We start from the raw sequence: 22,114 nt of genomic DNA, 5'->3' as shown, positions 1-22,114 counted from the left end.
GCGGCGCCCGCCTCCAGCCTTTGTGTTTCCACGCTGATCTGTGGGGACAATGAACCCCTGATGGAGCGCCGACTAATGAATAAGCCCTCTCAGTCACACAGGAAGGAGGCCCTTGATGAGAGGAAGCGGAGGGAAGAGCGTGTGTGTTAGCCAAACACACACACACACACATGTTTTGTTTTATCTATAGGAGTCAGATTAGCTATACAGTGTGTGAAGCTTCTGGTTTTCTACCAACTGTCTAATTTTCTACCTCTTAAAATCCTTGAAAATGCTTCAATTTTCAGTTATTTCAATTTTAATCATTCTGATGTCTGATTAAAAGCCTTAGTTTCGGAAATATTCTTTAGAGTTGAAACCAGTAAGTATGTTGTAATAAGCAATAAATCAATTACAAACTCAAATGAGCTCGATAGTTTCCATTCGCATGATTGTTTTTTTCTCTTTTCTCTCTGGTTCTACCAAAAACTGGATGATAAAAGTCTTCAGTCTGGTGTTTTGGTCTCAACCAGCTGTTTTTATGAAGAGTAATTTTGGTTACAGAGGCTTCAAAGTCCATTTTATTTGTTATTTTGTTTATTTTAGATATTTAAAACATATTCTATAGTGTTTACTCCAGAAACTTTAGTAAGCGATAGTGCAGTCATCCAGCAACTTACCTTGTTTTTGAGATTAAAAAAGTTTAAAATTGACAGGAAATTTAAAAATATCACAAGATAATTATGTATAAAAGTACCTAAACACCAACTATAAAAGCTTAAAAAAGCAAAAGAAAAAAAAATTCAATAAATATAACAAGCAAATAAAGCCTGGCAGGAGCAAGTAAAGCCTGGTGGCCCCCCAGGCTTGTAACTTTGTTCCATTTCCAGTGTTAAATGTTCATAAGAAATGAAAGTTTTTTTGTATGAATTAAAAATTATTCCTTTACGATTACATGAAAATGTCTCAAAAATAACAATATTATTATAACTTCTTAAATAATTTATCATCCAAGATTTACAACCGAACAACCAGATATTTTCATATACTTAATAAAAACAGAAATGTTTTTATCCCGCTGTCTGAAGTTAAATCAGACTAACCTGTTCTTGTCGTATTTTAATTAGAATTACCAAAATTATTTGCATTTGCTAAATGCCAGAAAATGTAGCAAGAACATTTTAGAGATTTTTTTTGTATTAAACACTTAATTTCATTATAATATAATTTGTTTACATTGTTTAATCCAAAGAATATTTATTACTCATAATGCTCAATGATTTATATTTTATATATTAAAGTTATTGAAATTGGAGGAATTGTTTTGTTCACATGAGACATTTTAAACCATAACATTTAGTTATATTTTAAACAATACTGCAAATTGAAACTGTTTTGTTTGTTTGTTTTTTTTTAGTTAATTTGTATTGTTTCCAGCTAGAAAATGCTTGAAAAGTTGGGAACGTGTGCAAACCGTGCAGCTCATTACACTCGTACCTTATCTTTGCACTGATTGCTTTTCCGGTGCATGAGGTCAACTTTGGTCGCAGTGATGCAATACGTCATCAAACCCTGAGCAAAACAGGAAGTACTTCCCTTACTGTCGATGATTCCGGCAGCTTGCATGGTAGCTGCTGCTTAAGCTGAGTCAGGCAGGCATTTATGGCGCAGAGTGTTTATTTCCTAATGTGTTACATAAAGGAAAGAACAAAATGGTGCTTTCCTCGCACATCTGAGCCGACCTGGCTGCATGAAGCCGTTACTCACGCCACAGTCAGCAGAGATTCCTGAGACATGAGCTGTTCAGTGCTGCTGTTGCTCAAAGCAAAGACATTTTCCCTGTTTTGTTTTTTACCAAATGTGTCCCATAAAGAAGCTAAAACTGATTTAGAAACAACTAGGGAGGCATTTAATTTATCATTTGTTGTGAAAAATTTATTGTGATAAGAATTATTGATAAATTTCACAACAAAACTGACTTAAGTGTTTCTTTTTTTTACTATTTTCTTTGTCGTTTTTGCTTCATTTTCGTTAGTAAATATCAGTACATTTGAAGAATTATTAAATGAAGTTACTGTCATAAATAAGAGATGCACCAATCTGACTTCAATATTTGATATTGAAAAAAATCTGAATTGGGTATTGGGGACAATGTACCTAATCCTTAAGGGCAGATCTATTAAATCTAATTCTATGCTTTGTACTTTGATTGATGTTATTTTATATTTAAGTTCCTAATTTTACTTTCTGAGCCATTTGAAAGAAGATTTGTTGCAGTTTATTTTTACATGTTCGACCAAAGTAGTCAGCCTATCGTTTCTGCCAGTTTTAGTTTCTTTATTATTATAAAAATGCAAAATCAAAAGCCACCAAGTTGAAGAAAAATATTAATTCCCACCAGAACATCCACACAGCCAAAAAATATTAATCTTGCAACTTTTTGGGAGAAATTTGCTACAAATCAGTAATTTTGAACCACAACAAACAGTGAAAAACGAGAACATCCAGGATGGACTGACTGTTGGTTTAGTAGCCCTCACCCTGCCTGATTAAAACCTTTTGCTGTCGATGTTATGTGAGCAGAGGGGCTCTATGTGGTAACTGAGCGAGAGGAAGCCGCTGTTGACTTCCTGTTGGTGCAGCAAAGTCATTTGGGCCGGTACCAGCTTGTTTCTTCCTGATTAAGTACTGGCTCTTTGGTTTTATTAACGTTACAGTTTACAGTTACAGTTATGGTTGAGTTAATTTCAGCTCCAGGCTTTAAAATTTTTTTTTTTTTTTACTTTGAAGCAGCGAAATGATGCGACTGTTACTATTACCCATGGCCTTGTTGGTTCTCAATCAAAAAGTTTAATGTATTGTTCAGAATTTTATTCGATAGACCGACTAGAAATAGCTGTAAGGTGGGAAAAAATTACATTTCTTTACAAATATAAATCTGAAAGGTGTGTTTTATTCTGTGGAATAAAACAATTTGAATATTTTATAGAGAAAGGGAAAAAGTCAGGCTTTGAAATTTAGTAAACAAGACAGTTTATTTTTATTTGTACTGTAAAGGTGATTTGTTCATGACTGCTGTGTGGATTTTGTCCTGGTTTGTGTTGGTTTTCCCCCTGAATTGTGGTTTCAATGTGAGAAAACATGAAATGTTTTTTTGCAAAGCGGCTTAGCAGGAAAACCAAACATGGAGGTGTAGTTAAACCTTCACTTCCTAACTTCTCGTCTTCAGACTGTTGTGGTTAAAAAGACTTTTGAAATGTGAAATAAATAGCTAAATAAAATAAAAAGGACGGGTTATTGATGTATGAAAGTTTTTTTTTAAAAACTAAATAAGAAGATGAGGGGGAAAAAGTGCTGCTGATGTATAAGAAGCTTTCCAAAAATGTAAAAAAAAAAAAAAGTAAATAAAGAAGGGTTTGCTGATGCATGAGAAGCTTTTAGTTTTTAAAAACTTCATACATCAATAACCCATCCTTTTTATTTTAAAAGTCTTTAACTCGTACATTACAAACTCTTGTTTTTATTTAGTTTCATTTTTTTATTTTTGAAAAGAATCTACTCGTATATCAAAAAACCCTGATTTTTATTTTGTACTCTTTTTACATTTTTCATTTTTTTAACTTCCCATACATCACCAAAGTCTATACATAATATATTTTGGAAACTTTTCTTTTACTAATTTATTTAATTTAATTTTTTTAAAGGTTTTCGTTGGCTCTAATGGCCTTCTCTTGACAGCCAATTTAATTTTTTTTACATCTTATTCATCACCAATACTTCCTCTTACTTATGTATTTTTATATATCTACTTTTGTTCTTGAAAGTTTCCTATATCACCAAACCCTTGTGATGCTGCTGCTTTTGCCGCAACATGGTTAATTCTTGGTTAATCCTGCGTGACCGTCCGGCCCGGTTACGCAGGATGTTGTGGTGTCATGGCGCTGCACTTGTTGCCAGAGTTTCCCACAGTTTAGACCCAGTTGCTGTTTAACTCGCGCCGCTCTGGAATGGGCCTTCGGTATGCAACAGAGGAATGCACAAGCTTGTGGTTTGGCTGTTGCGGAACAGTTGCGGCTTGCAGCGTGGGTGTTGCTGTTGCAGAGTAGTCGACTGTACTGGTGTGAATTTATATCTTTCTTCCTCAACTTGGTAGCTTTGCTTGCATTTTAGGTTTTGTTCATCACGATTTTTCCTGGACGTTCAGGTGATGAGAATGTTTTTCCTCTGATTCGGTGTGGATGAGATATGCAATGATTTGTTGCATCTATTTCAAATAAGTTTTTACAGTTTGTGGGACTTAAAGGTTTCCACAAACTGGTCAAAACTGGCCCAGATTTACCAGCATGGTATCTTGGAATTGGCCTAGTTAAGCTCTGTACTTTGACGAGACTAAGTGTGCAGGAAAAACAAACAGCAACAACACAAGCGACCTTTCAAATTAAAACCCAAACTCTGTATCATTGCGCTATGTGCAAAACTCACAGAAATGTAGACATATTTTTCAAAGTTTTCTGTCGTTCAAGCTGTGTCTACATGCATCCGGCATTAGGTAATACTGTGTGTTTTCTTTTTTTTTTTTTTTTTTTTTGCATTGTTCTGTGGCAGCATCGCAGCGCCACCAATTGGCCCGGCAGAACTACTACAGTGTTTTCTGCATCCCATCATTTGGACGCTCGTTTTTTCCCGAAAGGCTCCCTTGTTCGTTTCTATATGGAAGAAGTTGGTTTAATGGTCACAATCTGTTGAGTAAATACTTCCACCCAGCTTTTGTAACCCCTTCTTCACACTGATGTTATTCATGATTGTTTTCACTATTTTTTGGATACCGTTGGTTTTTCTTTCAGTGTTTTTCTTTTTTTTTTTTTTTAAGTATTTGACATTTAAATTTGGTGCTAATCAAAGTTTTTCCGCCTTGTTTTAGCTGTGTTCACGTTGAGGAGCACCATGCCGTGGATATTGACGTTTACCACTGTCCCAACTGCGATGTCAAACACGGACCCTCCCTGAGTGAGTAACGCCGTCGTTACTGGCAGACGTCAGTTGCTGCTTTCCTTCCCCCAGCCGTACTTACAGCCTCTCATTGTCTTTATTAACTACCCACCACCTCAGTCTCTGCATGTTGGACTGCTCCCGGGGGAAACACGGCTCTCTGGAGTGTTAGTCAAGTCTAAGTTTTTTTTTCTCTTTACTTAAGAGGTTGTGGGGGGGTCGGGTTGACCTTTCCGACCCCTCAGGGCAGACATTAACGGGCTAATTGAATGCTGTTGTAAACTCTGATTGGACAAGAGTGTACGAGCACAGGGGTTAAGTAGGGAATTCGTGTTTTCTTTTTGTTTTAGTTTTCATGATTTGCAGGATAACAGATAGTGTTGAAATGATTATTCAGACTAATCAATTATTAAAATAATAGTTAACTAATTTAGTAATCGGTTAATCATGACAAAAATGGCTATTAGCTTAAATTTATACTGACTGCTTCAGCCTAACTTACTACTTTTACCTACACTCCCTAGGGCTGAAATGATTAATCAGATTAATCAATTATTCAAATAATCACCAACTAATTTAATAATCTATTAATCATTATGTGGAGTATACAGATAGAAAAGGCTATTAGCTTAAAATTTATACTGCTTCAATCTACTACTTTTAATTCCATTCTGTTGGAGCTGAAATGATTGATTAAATGAAATATGATTAATCAATTGCTAAAATAATCCTTAACGATTTCTAATCGAGTATACAGACTAAGTCTTAATAATCGTTTAGACTAAGTCTTAATAATCGTGTATACAGAATTTTTTATTATATAAAAAAATTGGTTTTTGCCGAATTTTCAACCTGGCTTATTACTTTTACCTACATGCTCTTGGAGTTGAAACAATTCATTGTATTAATCGTGATTAATCAATTACAAAATAACCCACACCTAATTATTAACCGATTAATTGTTAAGTAGAGTTTTCAGAATTTGAAACAAAGGCTATTTGCTGACATTTAGACTGGCTGCTTCAACCTGAACTACTTTTATTTACATCCTGTTATTGCTGAAATGACTAATTGAATTATCAAATATTCAATTACTGAAAGTAATTACTAATTACTGAACTAACTTAGTAATTGATTAATCATTAACTGGAGTTTACGGACTAGAAAAAGGCTATTTGCTGAAATTTAGACTGTACTTTTAACTAGATTGTTAGGACTGAAACCATTAATTAGATCAATCTTAACTATAGTATGCAGATTCAAAAAAAGGTCATTTTCTAAAAGAAAAACACACTCAGAGTAGATATTAAGCCATAACTGTTTAAAAAAATTATACATTTTTAAAATTTAAACAAAAAAACGTCTTTGTTGGAAAATATGTTCTATTTAATGCTCAAGTGGGATTGTTTTATCTTCATCTGGTTCACATTTTTCCATTAAGCATCTTTTGCTATCCAGTTATTAATTGGTTAATTAAAAAAGTAATTGATATATTAGCTCTACAAAGCATTGATAAGTCAAGCAGAAGCTTTTCACATATTGATGGTACAAGTATTTTTTGATCTGCTACAGATTGTCAAATGTTCACTAAAGGAATGCTATGTTGTTAAATTTTAATCAATAAAATGTTCCTTTTCTTAATTATAGAAGGAATTTTAAATGTATGATAAAGCTAAAGCTAAATGAAAACTCTGCAAAATGTGCCAAATATTTTATCCAATTAATCAATTATTCTGACAATTAATTGATGGAATAATAAATTACTAGAATAATTGTTTCAGTTTTTATCAAAATAATACAAATAAATAAAATGTTTCTATTTGTTTTGCAGTGAAAAGGCGCAACAACTGGCACAGACACGATTACACGGAGCCAGATGACGGGTCGAAGCCGGTCCAGGCCGGTACCTCTGTGTTTGTTAAGCAGCTTCAGCAAAGGACCTTCCCGAGGTGCGTATCATCACACAAACACCTAAAAACTTTTTTTTTCTGTTTCTTCTTAGACTGAAATAACCCAGAGCTAGCCATTTCTGGGTTATCTTGATTAGAAAAACTATTCTGTTAATCTGTTTTGTGTTTATAAACAAAAATAAAGCTGAGTCTTGTTGTGATTGGGTTTGCAGTGCCGAGGAGATCTTGATACGGATGAAGGGCGAGCAGGTGACCACCAGGTATTTGGAGAGACACGACTTCAACTACCCCATCGTGATCACCGAGATGGAGGGCCTGGGTCTGAAGTTGCCCCCTCCTACCTTCTCTGTCAAAGACGTGGAGCAGTATGTGGGTAAGGAGGCTAAATAATATCCTAGTTCCATCAATGGATTAAAAATTTATTACGATTAATCACTATGCCTAACTTTGTAAGCATGAAATACAAAAATCCACGCCGTTGTGGTTCTCGCTAGAATCTTCTTCTGGCTTAATCTAACCAATTAAAATGCAGCAAATATCTGTTTTCTTTTAGTTTTTTGTAGCAGAAAGCAGGTAATGTAGTCTCCAAGTCAGATGTGGGAATTTATTGTATCGCTTATCATTTATCGTGATAAAATTTTGACTTCTCTTCATCACAATAAATTCCAATTAATGATGTTTAAAGCCCCACGAAACTGTCCGTATTGTTTGGATCATGAGTTTTCCTATATTCTCCCCCGTTTTTTCATTGGCAGCATCAATAAATACCGATAAATATGATTAAATTCAGTTACCATGTGCAGTTCAGTGACGGAATGTGTTTTTTTTTTTATGTGACTGATGTCCTAATGAAGGGAATGTTGTCTTTTTTAATAATATTTATGTTTGTGGGGCATTAATTGTTGTGGCATGTAGGTACCTTTATAGCTTAAAAAAGTAGTAATAAATAGTTATTCTGAGCTTTGTAATCACTGTAGAACCTGTAACGATTGTGATAAAGCTTGAAGTCCATATTGTCCACCGTTACTTCCAGTACTCAACAGGAATTGAGGAAAACAACTAACAAGTATACTTCATCTTCTAATTCTTATGCCGCCCTGGGCAAAAACTGCCACAGTATGCATGTTTTCAAAAAATGCTAAAGAACATGTTTTATTTTGTCAAATCAAACAAGTTTGAAGATTTTCCGTTTTTATATTCAGACAGGCTTTAATAAAGAAGCCTTTTTTTTTAAAAACTTAAATTTACAAATGTCTGTATTCATTAATTTCCTCTGGAGGCTGTGTGATTACGTGACAGTTGCTTGTCCTCATCCAGCCAGCGTAATAGTTGCATGTGAATTTTGAGAGTGAGCTAGCGATGCAACACAATAAAGTTGAAAAACGCTCAACTTTTGTTGCTGTCGCAGAAAACATCCGTTGTTTTCTGTCATTCGTCGAATCCATAACGTCCTGCTCTCAGCTAGGTAACTGCAGGCTTTTAGGTCAAATCAGACTGTTCGATTAATTAATGCGTTAAAATTTTCGGACGTATCTCTTAATGTTAAATCAACCTTTTTTCCCACATTTACAGCAACACGTTAGTTTCTCCTGTGGAGGTTCTCTGCAGCAGCTCCTGTTCTGCCTAAAAGCTAATGAAACGACCCGACACCAGGCAGCTAAGTGGCTGCTGCTGAGCAGGCACCATCTGTGTGCCGATATGAGCAGGTTTCCAGGTTCATGGGGTTTTAACCAACTTATCAGGCATCAGGCGATGGCTGAATGGGTTCTAAATGGGCGATGGCTAAGCTTTCACTGCCCTCTCTGTGACCACTTCGCTTCCTTCACTGACACAGCTCGCCACTTCCCAGCTCCTGTTACAAGCCCCATTACCAAGCCCACCAGTGTTTTTATCATTAAGTTCAGATTACAGGCTCTGCCCCTCACTTTATCGCTTCCTCCACATGCACTATTGAGCTCTAAGCCAAGGCGCAGGTGTTGTGACCAGGGACTGGGTGTCAGGTCGCGTTTTCTACACCTGGGAGAACCTGGGACAGTGGAAATCAGGGCTGATATCTTCTCCAGCTTATGACGCTTTGTATTTATCGGTGCTGCAAACGTAGTGTGTGGTCGGGAAGTGGAAAGTTTATTTCGTATTTTTTGTTATTTATACATAGTAGTACATGTTGACAGAACAGATTTGAGTCATTTTTGTTTTAATAGGAAGCTAATTTAAAAGAGCTCATCATTTGATTGATTTGGATTTAAATAAGTGAGGAAATAAAAGGGCAAAAACAAGGATGGAAACAATTAATCATATTAATTGTGATTAATCATTTAAGAAAATAATCAACTAATTTAGCAATCAGTTAATCGTTACCTATAGTATACAGACTCAAAAAAAGGTCATTTGCCGAAAGAACAACACACTCAGAGCAGATAGTAAGCCAAAACTGTATAAAAAAATACATACATTCTTCATTTAAGATAAAATAAAAAAATCTTTGTAAATGTCCTATACAAAACTCCTGAAGCGGACTAGTTTTGGCTTCACCTGGTTCTAATTCTGTAAAAACCTAAATCTATTTAGAATCTTTTGCTGTTTAATTATTAATCAGTCATGCAAAAATGAGGTACAAATAAGTATTTATTAAAGCAATGGTGTGTTATTGTAATTTAGGCAATGTTTTCTCATTTTAAAAAGGAACTGACTTACTTTTTTATTTGCAACTTTTAATGTATTTCTAATAATGCAAAAAATAAACTTAAGTTTTTAAATGAACATGAACATTATCATGTCTCAGTTGGTTTTGATATGACTCAGTTATTTACTCTGAAACTATTGTATGGACAAAAGTTGTTAAACAGTTTCTTTTTTTTGCTTTAAAATAATTCCTTTGACCGTCTTAAACTTTATTGATTTGTGTTTCAGCTGCTCTCTCTGCAGCTCTTCCCCATAGAAACAGCTTCATTGGGATATAAGAGCGTAGTTTAGAGCAGGTCGCATGACACCAACACAGTTTCTGTATTTCACTGTAAAAAAAACATTTGCATTCTTCAGAAAAATACAACTTAATTTAAAAAGTCACTATAATCTGAGCTGAAGTGTTGCAGATAGGACAGTTTATCTTGATACAGGGTCTTGTTTGTCTACAAAGTGTGGTAAAGTGTCATTGTGGCGTCGTTACAGCGTTACTGGCGCTGTAGCTTGTGGTCGTTTGTGCTGCTGTCGGAGTCGTGAAGCTGCTGTTTGAGGTCTGTGGGGTTTCCTGGCAGCTTCGCCTCACTGTGTGACGGACTGCCTTCACTCCAGCTGTTCTCCGTCATCAGACACTGGCCAGCTGGGCCGTCAGGGGCGGGAGAGTGAAACAGGAACATGCAGCGAGGCAATAAAAAAAAAGGAGGTGTGGGAGGGGTGTGGGGAGAGCACAACAACCAGCTGTCTTGGTTTGACATCCAGCCTTTCTGGACTGTGATTTGTAGCGCCCCAACTGTATTAACAGAGTCTCTGTTTTGGCTTTTTTCCTCATTTTTTCTCTCTGCATAACAAACATCCGGTTCCTGTACACTTTTTCTCACCTCTTTACAAGTATTTCCCTACAAGCTTAAGGTCTCCTGCACGCCCTTTGGCAACAAACACAACCGCCTTCTCACTTCCACTCACTCCCCTCCTCAGGGGACTGGTGGTCTGGACAGATTGTCTCACTTGCATCCCCTTGTAACCCCTCCCCATGCTGCCACATTGATGCCAGTTTCCCTCAGGGTTCAATCTCTTGGAGCACACAAACATGGCAGCAAGCTGTTGACCCCTTTGAACCTCTCGCCCACTCAGCAGCCAATTAAAAACTTCTCATATTTGGCATTCAGAAATCCAGCAGCTGCAGAAGTTATCCTCTGATCCTCCATGAGCTGAAGAGTACTTTTCTCCCATCTAGGTGGTGACAAAGTTATCGACGTGATTGATGTGGCACGACAGGCGGACAGCAAGATGAAACTCAGCGAATTTATCAAGTATTTCACCGAGCCCCATCGACCCAAAGTCCTCAATCTCATCAGCCTGGAGTTCTCTGACACAAAGTAAGAGAGTTCATTCAACTTTTTATATGCCTTTATTTATTTGCAGTTTATGTTACAAATTAGGAATGTCTTACTAGAAATACAGTATGTAGTAATAATGAATCATCTGCGTACAATGAAATCCCTAACGTAATTGGGATTAGAGTTGAATTTGGATGCTAAAAATGGTTAAATAGGGGGCGTGCTGTGGTGGTGCAGGGGGCTAGCACGCCCCACGTTTAGTCCTTAGTCCTAGATGCGGACGTCGCGGGTTCGACTCCCGGTCCCGGCGACCTTTGCCGCATGTCCGCCCTCTTTCCTGTCTGCCTACTGTTGCAAGAAAAAATTCAAGCCACTAGCTCCGCAAAAACTCTTCGGAGAAAAAACAAAAAAAGGTTAAATAGAAGAAACTAATGAATCATCTAAATATAATCAAATTTAACCTTAAATTATAAATTTTCTTTTAAAAAATTGGCATTTGGAATTGAATTTGGATGTTCTAAATGAATATTTCCTCTTATAAGAAAAAAAATTATAAGATGGAGAAAAACTGCAATGAATCATCTGCATCCAATGTAATCTTAATGAGGAAATTAGAGATAAAATGTAATGGATCATCTGCATACAATGAAATTCTTTAAAAATTCACATTTTATTTAGTTTACAACCCATTTTATTTGTATAGGAAGACAATAATGCATCATCTGCATACCATGAAATCCTTTCTGAATTTACCCTTTCATCATGTACATTTTATGTTGCATTTTTTCATAGGAAGACAGTAATGTGTGTATAAAACTAGCTCTAATCTCTAGGTGGCTTTAATATTTAGCTTTTCTTCCTCAACCTGTAGGATGTCAGAGTTGGTCGAGGTTCCTGATGTGGCCAAGAAAATGTCCTGGGTGGAAAACTATTGGCCTGATGACTCGTTCTTCCCAAAGCCCTTCGTCCAGAAGTACTGCCTTATGGGAGTTAAGGACAGCTACACGGACTTCCACATAGACTTTGGAGGCACCTCAGTCTGGTATCATGTTTTGTGGGTAAGTGTTGCATAGTTTCAGATTGGTGGTAGACTGGGTGGGTAATAGGAAGATGATCCGTTGTCTCCAACATGTTTCTGTGTGACCGGCAGGGTGAGAAGATCTTCTATTTGATCAAACCCACTCCCACCAACCTTGCACTATATGAGGCATGGAGCTCCTCGCCCAATCAGAGCGAAGTGTTCTTCGGGGATAAAGTGGATAAGTGCTACAAGTGTGTTGTTACCCAAGGAACCACCCTGCTCATCCCTACAGGTTTGTGGCTTCACTTTCAACTGGTTTTTACAAATGTTTTTAAACAAATGGAATTTGTAACATAACCATTGGTTTGTTCAGCAGTGTTTACGGCAGAGTTCTTCTTCAGATCGGGTTAAAGAAAGTTAAGAGTCTAGAAAATATTCTAACATTCTCCATCTTGTTGACCAACCATGCTTATCTTTTTGCCCATCGATCTTTCTCTCCTTGTCCATCCATCCACCTGTCCATCCATCCATCCATCCATCCATCCATCCATCCGTCCGTCTGTCCACCCACTTGTCTTTCCATTTTTCACCCATCCATCCATCTGTTCATATTTCATCCATCATCCATCCGTCTTTGTCTTCATCCATCTTTCTTTCCATTTTTCATTCAGCCATGAGTCTTTTAATCTGTTTCATCCATTTTTCCATTGTTCATCCATTCAATCAACCATATGTTTTCCTCATTTATTCAAACATCCATTCTTCCATCTGTCTTTTTGTTTTTTTTTCTGCCTATTTGTCCATCCATCCATCCACCTGTCAGTCCAACCATTTCTCCATTGGTTCATTCTTCCATCTGTTTTTTCAGTTCATTCATGTCTCATCAATCCACCTTTTCTTTGTACTTTTGTCCTAATTAAAGCCCATTCACTCTAGAAATATCTTCTAAGTCCACTTAATTCTTCTCATATTGGCTGAAAACCTTCAAATCTCAAACTTTCTCACTTTATAGACATGAGATGCAAGAACATATTAGCAATTGGCAACAAGTGTGTGTTTTTTTAATGTTTTTGTCTTGCTAGCTGTGATGGTTTCTGTTGTCGTTCCTTACTCTCCTGATCCAGAGAAAGATAACTCTAATAATGACAGACTGTTTACTCCTAAGCAGCAGCCATCTTGGCCTGAGTCCAACTCTTTGACAATGGAAACTGAACAAACTGGTTTGATTCTGGTACAATCTGTGAACACGCACTGGAACTAATTTACATGTAAACTTTGGTTTCACCTGAAGCTGAGGTCATTGGCTTTCAGCACTTACTTTGTTAAAATAGTTGCACAACATCCTGAAACGGGACATCCAGTCCTGCTCTACTGTATGTGCTCTGTCTAGTCTGCATGTTTATGTTCTGAACACACAGGAAATAATAAGGTAAACGACTAAATATAAAATACCTGGAAATATTACTTTTATGTCCAGAGCTTCTGTTTTAAATGTATTTTAGTGTTGTGTTTGACTTAAATTACAGTAGAAATATCATGTATTCAGGTGAAATAGCAGCAAATTGGAACATGAAAGTTCACACAAAGTAAAATAAAATAATAATTAGAATTATATTGTAAAGTAAGAGAAACTTACATGTACAGTTATTAGATAAGGCACACTGAGATTCAATGAAATGTGCAACTATGTGGGATAATGTCTCTAGATTTTCTGTTTCTACGCTGTAAAAACAAAAAACTGCATTTTTTTGGTCTAGATTCAACATGGTACACTTGAAAAAAGACACAATTAACTTATAAGTAACTTTTTAGAAGTACAAGTTATATGAAATAATCTTCCTCTGAAACCAAGTGTTTATTAATATGTTACTAAAAGTAACTTGTAAGTTGTCTTTTTGCAAGTGTACTTTGATATTTTCAGTAGAAACTAGATATAAAATACTGGGAAGATTTTGTTTTTGCAGTGTGTTAAGAAGTATCATTTGAGAAATATACAAAATATGCCTTAAAGTTACTCGTTTTTTAAATTATTATTATTCCTGCATGGGTTTTAGACATGTTTTGTTTTTAAGCTTGTAAGCTGACTAAAATATATAAAAAATATGCATGTTTTCCTGTTTGGCCCATCTGGATAGAGTGGAAGAAAAGCTGGGATGTACTTGTGAAAATATTCAGGAGACGCCCGCTGTTGGATTACTGTCTCCGTTTTTATCAGACTAAATTTAAAATAAAACGTCTCTGTGCAGAAATAGAAGATGGGTCTGTTCTTAAATTCTCCTTGTTTTTTTAAAATTTTCTTTATCTTTTATTTATTTTGTCTAAGTAGTTTTTATGCACATTTGTTTTTTATGTCTTGTGATGCTCATCTTTATTCTTTTACAACTCCTAGTGACTATTTCTGTGTGAAAGTTTTATAAATAAATCCATAAATTCATTCATGATTAAGTGGAAGAAAAATTATGTATGCTTATGCAGCTTCTTCCATCTGCACATGTACAGATGGAAATTTTAGCTTCATTTTTCTTTGCAAATTAACTAGATCTCTGAAAGGAGTTTGTCTGAGCATGCATTATGAGGTTTTGTTTTAGGGCAGGGCTTTGACTAGGCCATTTTGCCTGGTTAACAGGAGGAATTCTAACTCGTGTTTCAGCATAACTCTACAAGATGTTCAAAATTTCTAATTTTACTGTTTTATATTTTTACATGCTAAAGTTCTTATACAATTATGACTTTATTTTTATTATTATTAAATCTTTATTCATTTCATTCAATACAAATAAAAAAAATTCTGATAATATTACAAATTTATTCTGGTAATATTATAACTTTATTTTGGTAATATTATGACTTTATTCTTTTAACATTACGACTTTATTCTCATAATTAAAAGTAACAAATAATAGCCTGGCCCTTACACTCCATCATAACGTTGACCTGAATTCAAAGTCAAAATAAATAGAAAATGTAAAACCCACTTGTCAAACAAGATGGCCGCCCTGAAAATCACAATTTCTCCAAAAATGTAATCTTCAAAACCAAAAGTTCCATTAATCAATAAAATAGATTTGTCACCCAGCCTGAAGATGAACTTTGTAGACGTTCAAAAGGTGTAAATGCGGGACGCTCTAGCTCTTTTACTAGCAGCACTTCAATGCTAATTACATAGCTGCTAACTATTAGCATTGTTAAAGATGGTTGCCTCCTGTCACTCACCGAATGTTGAGCCTCTCATTCAGTGGAGTGAAGCTGACGTGTCCGGGATTATCCATCCGTCAAGCTTCTCAATGGACTTTGGAAACTGATAGTACTCCCCTTCCTACCCGGACAGACAAAGCTCAGTTCGGCCCGTCAACTCCTGGACATCTCCAATCAGTCTTCCTCTGCAGCTTTGTGAAAGGGATCCTTTTTGGCAGAAAGGCAGGAATTAAGTGGGGGTCAGAGAGCACAGCGCATTATCAGGCCTGTCTATCAGTCTTACAATCTTCGTCTCACTTTGGCGTGTCATAGCTGCAGTTTGTTTTGGTTTTTTCATAATCCAATAGGAGAAAAAAGCTGCAGTTTTATATGATTCTCTTAAATGAAAGTCGGTTGGCATGTTGAATTATTTTTTTAATGGAGTACTTTGGAATGGATTAAATATATCTCTCCTTCTCTGCTGCCCCCTACAGGCTGGATCCATGGTGTTCTCACCTCTCAGGATTGCATGGCATTCGGAGGGAACTTCCTTCACAACCTCAATATTGGCATGCAGCTCAGGTTAGCACCTCTAAAATGCTTTTATTCTTAATCATTTATCACTTTTCTCTGCATCAATCAGGGTTCATAAATCCTTGAATTTTATTTCCAATGTTTGGAAAGTGCTTGATTTCTGCATAAAGCCCTCCAGTAAGTAGAAACTTAAAGCAAAAGACATGTAAACCTTTATTTACATTCACTGCTCAATAAGAAGAAACACATTAACAATAAAAATCAGACTGCAGTTCGTTATTTTATTACTTTGACTGAATCACGATAAGCTGCCTCATTAGCAAAACTGCTACACGGCTTTCATAGACTTAAGCTTTTTTTGTCAAAGGTAGCAAACATCTCATTCATATTTAGCTCTTTAAGTTTTAGTTAATTAAAAGAGTTTGAAACGGGAGGGAGAGGCTGAGGAGTGGCAGACAGCTCTGTGTGTGGGAGCCGAGAACAGACAGAAAAAAATAAAAGTTAGGCCTTTATTTCTCACTGTCTTCAATGTAGAGCCTTTAAAACCACAAAATAAAATCTGAATATTTTTCTATATAAACCCTGGTGCTTTAAATGTTACGTTTAAGTTAAAATACTCCCCAGATATTCATTTCTATCTACCTGTTGGTTCTCCGTCACCCAGGACATGATAAAACTAAAACAGGCTTAAAAATAAAGCAACTTAAGTTATAATTTAAACAGCTCATAACTTGAATTGGGAGCCATTTCAATAGACCAATGTTTATGGCGAATTGTATTAAGAGCAGTTACTCATTAAAGCTTTTTTATTTAGAACCTTACATTTTTGTAAAGGTGTAGCAGAGATTAGATAAGTCAGACTAAACAAAACTCGTATTTCAGCAACATTTGAATTTTAGTTTTACTTAATAGTTTGCTTACTGAGAAAAACATGTTTGATCTGCATTACTAGTCATTTTTGGTCCTGCAGCTTGAATGTGGTTTAAATGTTTAATCTAGTTAAACATTTAATCAATAAAGTATTTTTAATTGAAAAGTGTACAAACCCTGATAAATAATCTATATGCTTTTACTGTAGGTGTTATGAAATGGAGCGTCGCCTGAAAACTCCAGACCTCTTCAAGTTTCCATACTTTGAGGCCATTTGTTGGTATGTGGCTAAAAACCTCTTGGAAATGCTAAAAGGTGAGTGCGTAATGGAACTAAATAAACATTCCTTTCTATTTTTCTTGTTGATTTTCATGTATAAACCATGAATTTTCTGTTTGTCCTTTCAGAGCTACGTGAGGACAGCTGTCCTCCACCAACCTACCTTGTAGACGGAGTCAGGGCGTTAATCGGCGCATTGAGGACGTGGTTGAAAAGAGAGGTAATTTAATTTTAATGTCACGGTTCGTCCTCATAGTTTGGATGTCTGCTCACCTTCTCTGTTGCTGTTCCAGGTGACCGAGCCGACCAGCGAGGTTCCAGATCATATCCGGCCCAACCATCTCATCAAGGAGCTGACCAAGGAAATCCGCTACCTGGAGGTAAGGAGGTTTGAAATATTACACCGTAGAAATACAACTGGATGTAGTTTTTATTTAGTGAAATGTTGCATTTGTTCACTTATCCTTGTTCTCATATGTCTGTCTGATTTTGACAAGTAAAACGTGCACTGTGTTCTCTTCTCAGGAGGAGCCAGTGAGCGGCAGCAAGCCAGTGAAATCTCAGGGAAGTGGCGTACCGTTGGGAGCAAATGGCTGCCTCACAACCCGCGCCCTGGAGAGGCTGTGCCAGGCGCGGCAGGCGAGGCGAGCCGCCCGGCGGCTCCGGGAGCAGCAGCAGCAGGCCCCCAAGGTGCCGTCCAACCTGGACATCCTGGAGCAGCACACCATGGAGGTGCTGAAGAGGGTGGAGGTGGGGACGCTTGAAGAGGTGAACTTCATATTTTCATACCTGGATGATTTCTTTTTTTTAATTGATTTTCAGAACTTTATGTAAACAAAAACAACCCACCCCAATCAACAAGGAGCGCTGCACATAAAAACATACATACAACCTACATACACAAAATACAGACAGACATTCCCGGACATGGTTCAAAGTAGTCGAAACTGTCGGACAGCCGAGTGAGTAATATATTGAATTTAAAAAAAAAAAAAAAGGGTGGAGTGGTCAGTCCTCATCTCCAGTTGAAATTTTGCGGCCCTTGATAACAATTTAAGAATAACCTGAAAAAAAGATGAAATTCAAATGTTAAAATGGATAATGTTAGGTTGTTGTTTATGAAAAGACCAAATCAATCTAGAAAAATATTATTCGGATATTGTTTGCTGATTTTTATTTATATATATATATATAGATAGATAGATAGCATTTATTGTCATTGAACAGAATTCAACGAAATTTCCATTGCAGCTCCCGTGCAAAAGGTCAAATATATACAGTATAAATAAGCAAACACACAATAATAATAATAACAATATATACAACTAAATTAACTAAAGGAACTAAAGGCACTCAACCACACCAAAGAAGTAGCAGCAGGTCCAATTATGGCAAAGTACAGATAATGTGACAGTGCAAAGTGCAGAACAATATGGCTGTGTGGGGGTGGGGGATATGTATGTGTGACTGCAAGGTTATGATATGTGTGGGAGGGGGGGGCGGCATGGAGTAATGGCTCTGACGGCTGTGGGGAAGAAACTGTTTCTCAGTCTATTTGTTGTAGTCCGTATATTCCTGTATATATATATATATATATATATATATATGTATATATATATATATATATACTGCTCAAAAAATAAAGGGAACACTTAAACAACACAATCTAACTCCAAGTAAATCAAACTTCTGTGAAATCAAACTGTCCACTTAGGAAGCAACACTGATTGACAATCAATTTCACCTGCTGTTGTGCAAATGGAACTTTGTACAGAACAAAGTATTCAATGAGAATATTTCTTTCATTCAGATCTAGGATGTGTTATTTGAGTGTTCCCTTTATTTTTTTGAGCAGTGTATATATATATATATTTTTTAAAGTCCCAACCAGACGATTTTTGGCTAAAAGTTCATGTTTTATAGTTTCTGGAAAAATTTCAAAAGTCTTCTGTAAGATCACAAATCAGCAGGCACTGCCCGTTTCCTAGCAACCCCAGCGGAATTCCGCCCGTTTCCTAGCAACTCATGCAGGGCTTTAACACGTTTTTTCAGCTGGTTTTACTGCTGTATGCACTGTACAATGACTGCTGGAAAAGACAACAGTTTTGTTGTTGACTTACCATTCAGAAACCACTTGCTGTATTCTTGTTGGTTTTGCGGGAGGCTCCACTTCTGCTTTTCAAACCCCTGTGGTTGTAAAACTGTGTAAACCTCGGCCCACCGGAACTGTTGTTTGAAATGGATAAAACTGCTTCTCTCAACCATGTCAATTCTTGCCAGAAAAGGGATCAAAGGTCACGCCAGAAATGTGTGTGCAACTTTCTAGGGAAAATTTAACCTGGTAGTGACGTGGATGTAGTTTTACATTGGAGCTTGTAGAGGGAACCAAATCCTGTTTTTATCTTGTTAAATCAATCATTTAAAGTCCAATGCTAATGAAATCCATGCCCTTGAAGAGTGATTGTAAATTTTGATCATAACCATAAATATTGTGGTTTTGTTTCATCCTTGTTCCTCCAGGATCCAGCGTTTTGTGCCAAGGTTCTCGGAAAGTTTAACAAAGTGTCAACTGCATCGGCAGCAGCTGCGGAGTCCTTGGAGGACAACCACCTACGTCTCATGTTGGTCAACGGCAGAATCATCCGGTAAGGCAACAACCCAACACATCAAATTACCAAATACATGAAATCAGATGTTTACATTCACTTCATAGAAAATCATCTTTTTTTCCCTCCCTTTTTTGACTTCTCAAGTGCAAAAATATTCTTGATTTTTCTACAAATTTTCAGAGATAAATTTAAATATTTCTGAGTTTACTGGCGGAAATTTACTCCTTTCTTCTTTTTTTTCTATTTACAATAACCCTAATATGCTGAGTTTTACTTCACTGAACTTCTAAAGTCATGGAAAACTCCTTTTAATTAATCTGCCACTCAAAATTAAAACTATTGTGGTAATTTCCTTACAGCAAAATGAATTTAATTTGTCAATAATTACAAAAAGGTTTGTTTTTTTTGTGTTTTAGAGATTTAAGGCGACCGGGGAGCAGTCCGGTAAAGACGGAGGGTGAGCAGTCATGTATCGACCAAAGCCCACCAAAGAGCACAGCTGAGAAAGCATCACTCCTCAGTAGGAAAACCGCAACTTTCCAACAATAAACCAGCTTTTTTAAATGATAAATACCCTGAATGATTTGCTCCTCTGTTTGCAGGGCGACTGGAGAGGGTGAAGAAAGAACTCAGGGAGGAGACCTCAGGACACTCCAGCGTCTCGGATGTGGAGTCAGACAGCGACTCTCCCTCAGAAGTAAACGACCTTAAATCTCCTTCAAAGCCTTTAGCTAAGACCTGCTGGTTATTACCATGGTTACTGAGAAATCCTGTCATTTTTAGAGTAAATCGTCGTCGTCTTCATCTTCTGACGATGATTCGGAGAGTTCCCAGGAGGAAGATGAGGAGGAGGAGCAGAACGGCTCAGGGCACAGCATGGATCTGGACCAGTCGGGTCAGAAACTCAGGCACAAACACAAACCACTCAAACGGTGAGTTTCAGCTGAAATATTCAGCAGAGAAAGTCCTTGAAAATGCTTGAATTTCTATTGTTTTAAAGGTTTGGAAAGTGTTTGATTTCTGTATAAAATCCTTGAAAGTGCTTAATATCCAAAACTGCACTGTTCAGTAATAAAGTGAAATCTAGTGACTAAAAGTCTTCATTGAAACCAGATATTTTTAAGACTGACTTTTTTTTCCCCACACTGTTTGACGTTAAACCAGACTAAACTTTTCTTGCTTTAGATTAGTTAGAATGAACAAAATTATTTCTATTTGCTAAATGACAAAAGACTAAGCAGGAACATTTTTTAAAGTTTTTTTGTGTCTCTCTTTGTATATTTAATTTGATATTAACAGTAATAAATATCACATAATAGTTGGGCTGAAACAATTAATTGTGATTAAACAATTGAAATAATTGTCAACTAAGTAATTCATTAATTACTTAGTTGACAATAATCAACTAAGTAATTCATCAATTACTTAGTTGATTCATTGTTAACTAAAAAAAGGATAATTGCTGAAAGAGCAACACAATCAGAGCAGTAATTAAGCCAAAACTGTACAAAATACATATACATTTTGTTTCTAAGATAAAAAAAAGTCTTATTTGTCTGTAAATATGTTCTGCCCAGAATTCCTCAAGTAGGAAGCGTTTTAGCTAAAGGAATGCTAAAATTTTAGGGAGCAAAAAGTTAATTTTCTTATTAAAATTTAATTCAGTTGTTTATTTGTATTTTTAAATGAATTGCTTTTATTGTTCAGAACAAGCCTAAGTGGGTGAATGAAAAATTAGCAGAATGTGGCCATTTTTAATTTGATTAATCGTCGGAATAACCGACTAATCGATTAACCAAATAATCGATACTTAAAATAATTGTTAGATGCAGCTCTATATAATAGTTTTTTTGTTCATTTGTGGTGTTTCTATCTCCAAAAGTTTAAAAACTTACATTGAAAAGTAATTTTACTGTGGGGGGGAAAAGTGAACGAACGCCGTCTGACTGGTGACGTTTGGTTTGCAGAGAACGTCCTACCTCACCCAGCACAGAAGAGGCCATTCAGGGGATGCTGTCCATGGCTGGTCTGCTGGAGGAGGCGCCGTCGCCCCAGGAGTCCTGGTGGGCCGGTTCGACCCAACGCTCGCTGCAGGGGAGCAAGAGCCCCATGGACAGCCAGGGCAACAGCAGCAGCGAGGCCTGGGACAATCAAGGGCTCCCCAGCCCCAATACGGAGTACCAGTACTGTGACCCCTCCATGTCTCCGCCGCTGCACCCTTCCAAGAGGAACGCGCCCAACCCTCCACCCATCAGCAACCAGGCTACAAAAGGTTTGGCTGCCAGTCTACTCACTTTTAACAGAGAAATATTATGCAAAGGTCACTTTCTGAACATTTTTGTACCTCAGTTTGGCTTTTTAATTTATAGACGAAGTTATTAAGAGCTGCAGGTTACAGATTGGTCTGCTACACTTTGTTTAGTCTAAACTATGGTGGTGGCAGCATCATTCTGTGGTATTTTGCCTCAGAAAATGGGGCTAAATATAGATTTTTTTCTTCCACTTAACAATAATTTAATTCCTAAAAGAAATACACTGCTCAAAAAAATAAAGGGAACACTCAAATAACACATCCTAGATCTGAATGAAAGAAATATTCTCATTGAATACTTTGTTCTGTACAAAGTTCCATTTGCACAACAGCAGGTGAAATTGATTGTCAATCAGTGTTGCTTCCTAAGTGGACAGTTTGATTTCACAGAAGTTTGATTTACTTGGAGTTAGATTGTGTTG

General features: G+C 36.7%; 1 protein-coding gene across 2 annotated transcripts in view; it reads left to right on the top strand.

The window, feature by feature from the left end:
- Window positions 1-22,114, top strand: part of kdm7aa (lysine (K)-specific demethylase 7Aa) — a 33,084-nt gene that overhangs the window by 7,650 nt on the left and 3,320 nt on the right. For both annotated transcript variants that reach the window (XR_003598824.1, XM_028043333.1), the window contains exons 2-17: window positions 4,901-4,986; window positions 6,800-6,917; window positions 7,091-7,251; window positions 10,792-10,933; window positions 11,766-11,952; window positions 12,045-12,207; window positions 15,584-15,671; window positions 16,702-16,808; window positions 16,901-16,992; window positions 17,066-17,152; window positions 17,298-17,540; window positions 19,293-19,417; window positions 19,798-19,901; window positions 19,984-20,078; window positions 20,165-20,313; window positions 21,349-21,653. Coding sequence is in view for 1 of the 2 variants with exons in the window: in XM_028043333.1 (XP_027899134.1) it covers window positions 4,901-4,986; window positions 6,800-6,917; window positions 7,091-7,251; window positions 10,792-10,933; window positions 11,766-11,952; window positions 12,045-12,207; window positions 15,584-15,671; window positions 16,702-16,808; window positions 16,901-16,992; window positions 17,066-17,152; window positions 17,298-17,540; window positions 19,293-19,417; window positions 19,798-19,901; window positions 19,984-20,078; window positions 20,165-20,313; window positions 21,349-21,653 (2,252 nt within the window). In the remaining variant the exon portion in view is untranslated. The remainder of the gene's footprint in view (window positions 1-4,900; window positions 4,987-6,799; window positions 6,918-7,090; window positions 7,252-10,791; window positions 10,934-11,765; window positions 11,953-12,044; window positions 12,208-15,583; window positions 15,672-16,701; window positions 16,809-16,900; window positions 16,993-17,065; window positions 17,153-17,297; window positions 17,541-19,292; window positions 19,418-19,797; window positions 19,902-19,983; window positions 20,079-20,164; window positions 20,314-21,348; window positions 21,654-22,114) is intronic.

This window comes from Xiphophorus couchianus, chromosome 17 (genome assembly GCF_001444195.1).
Source record: "Xiphophorus couchianus chromosome 17, X_couchianus-1.0, whole genome shotgun sequence".
Classification (NCBI taxonomy): domain Eukaryota; kingdom Metazoa; phylum Chordata; class Actinopteri; order Cyprinodontiformes; family Poeciliidae; genus Xiphophorus; species Xiphophorus couchianus.
This window is presented reverse-complemented; position numbering and strand designations above follow the sequence as displayed.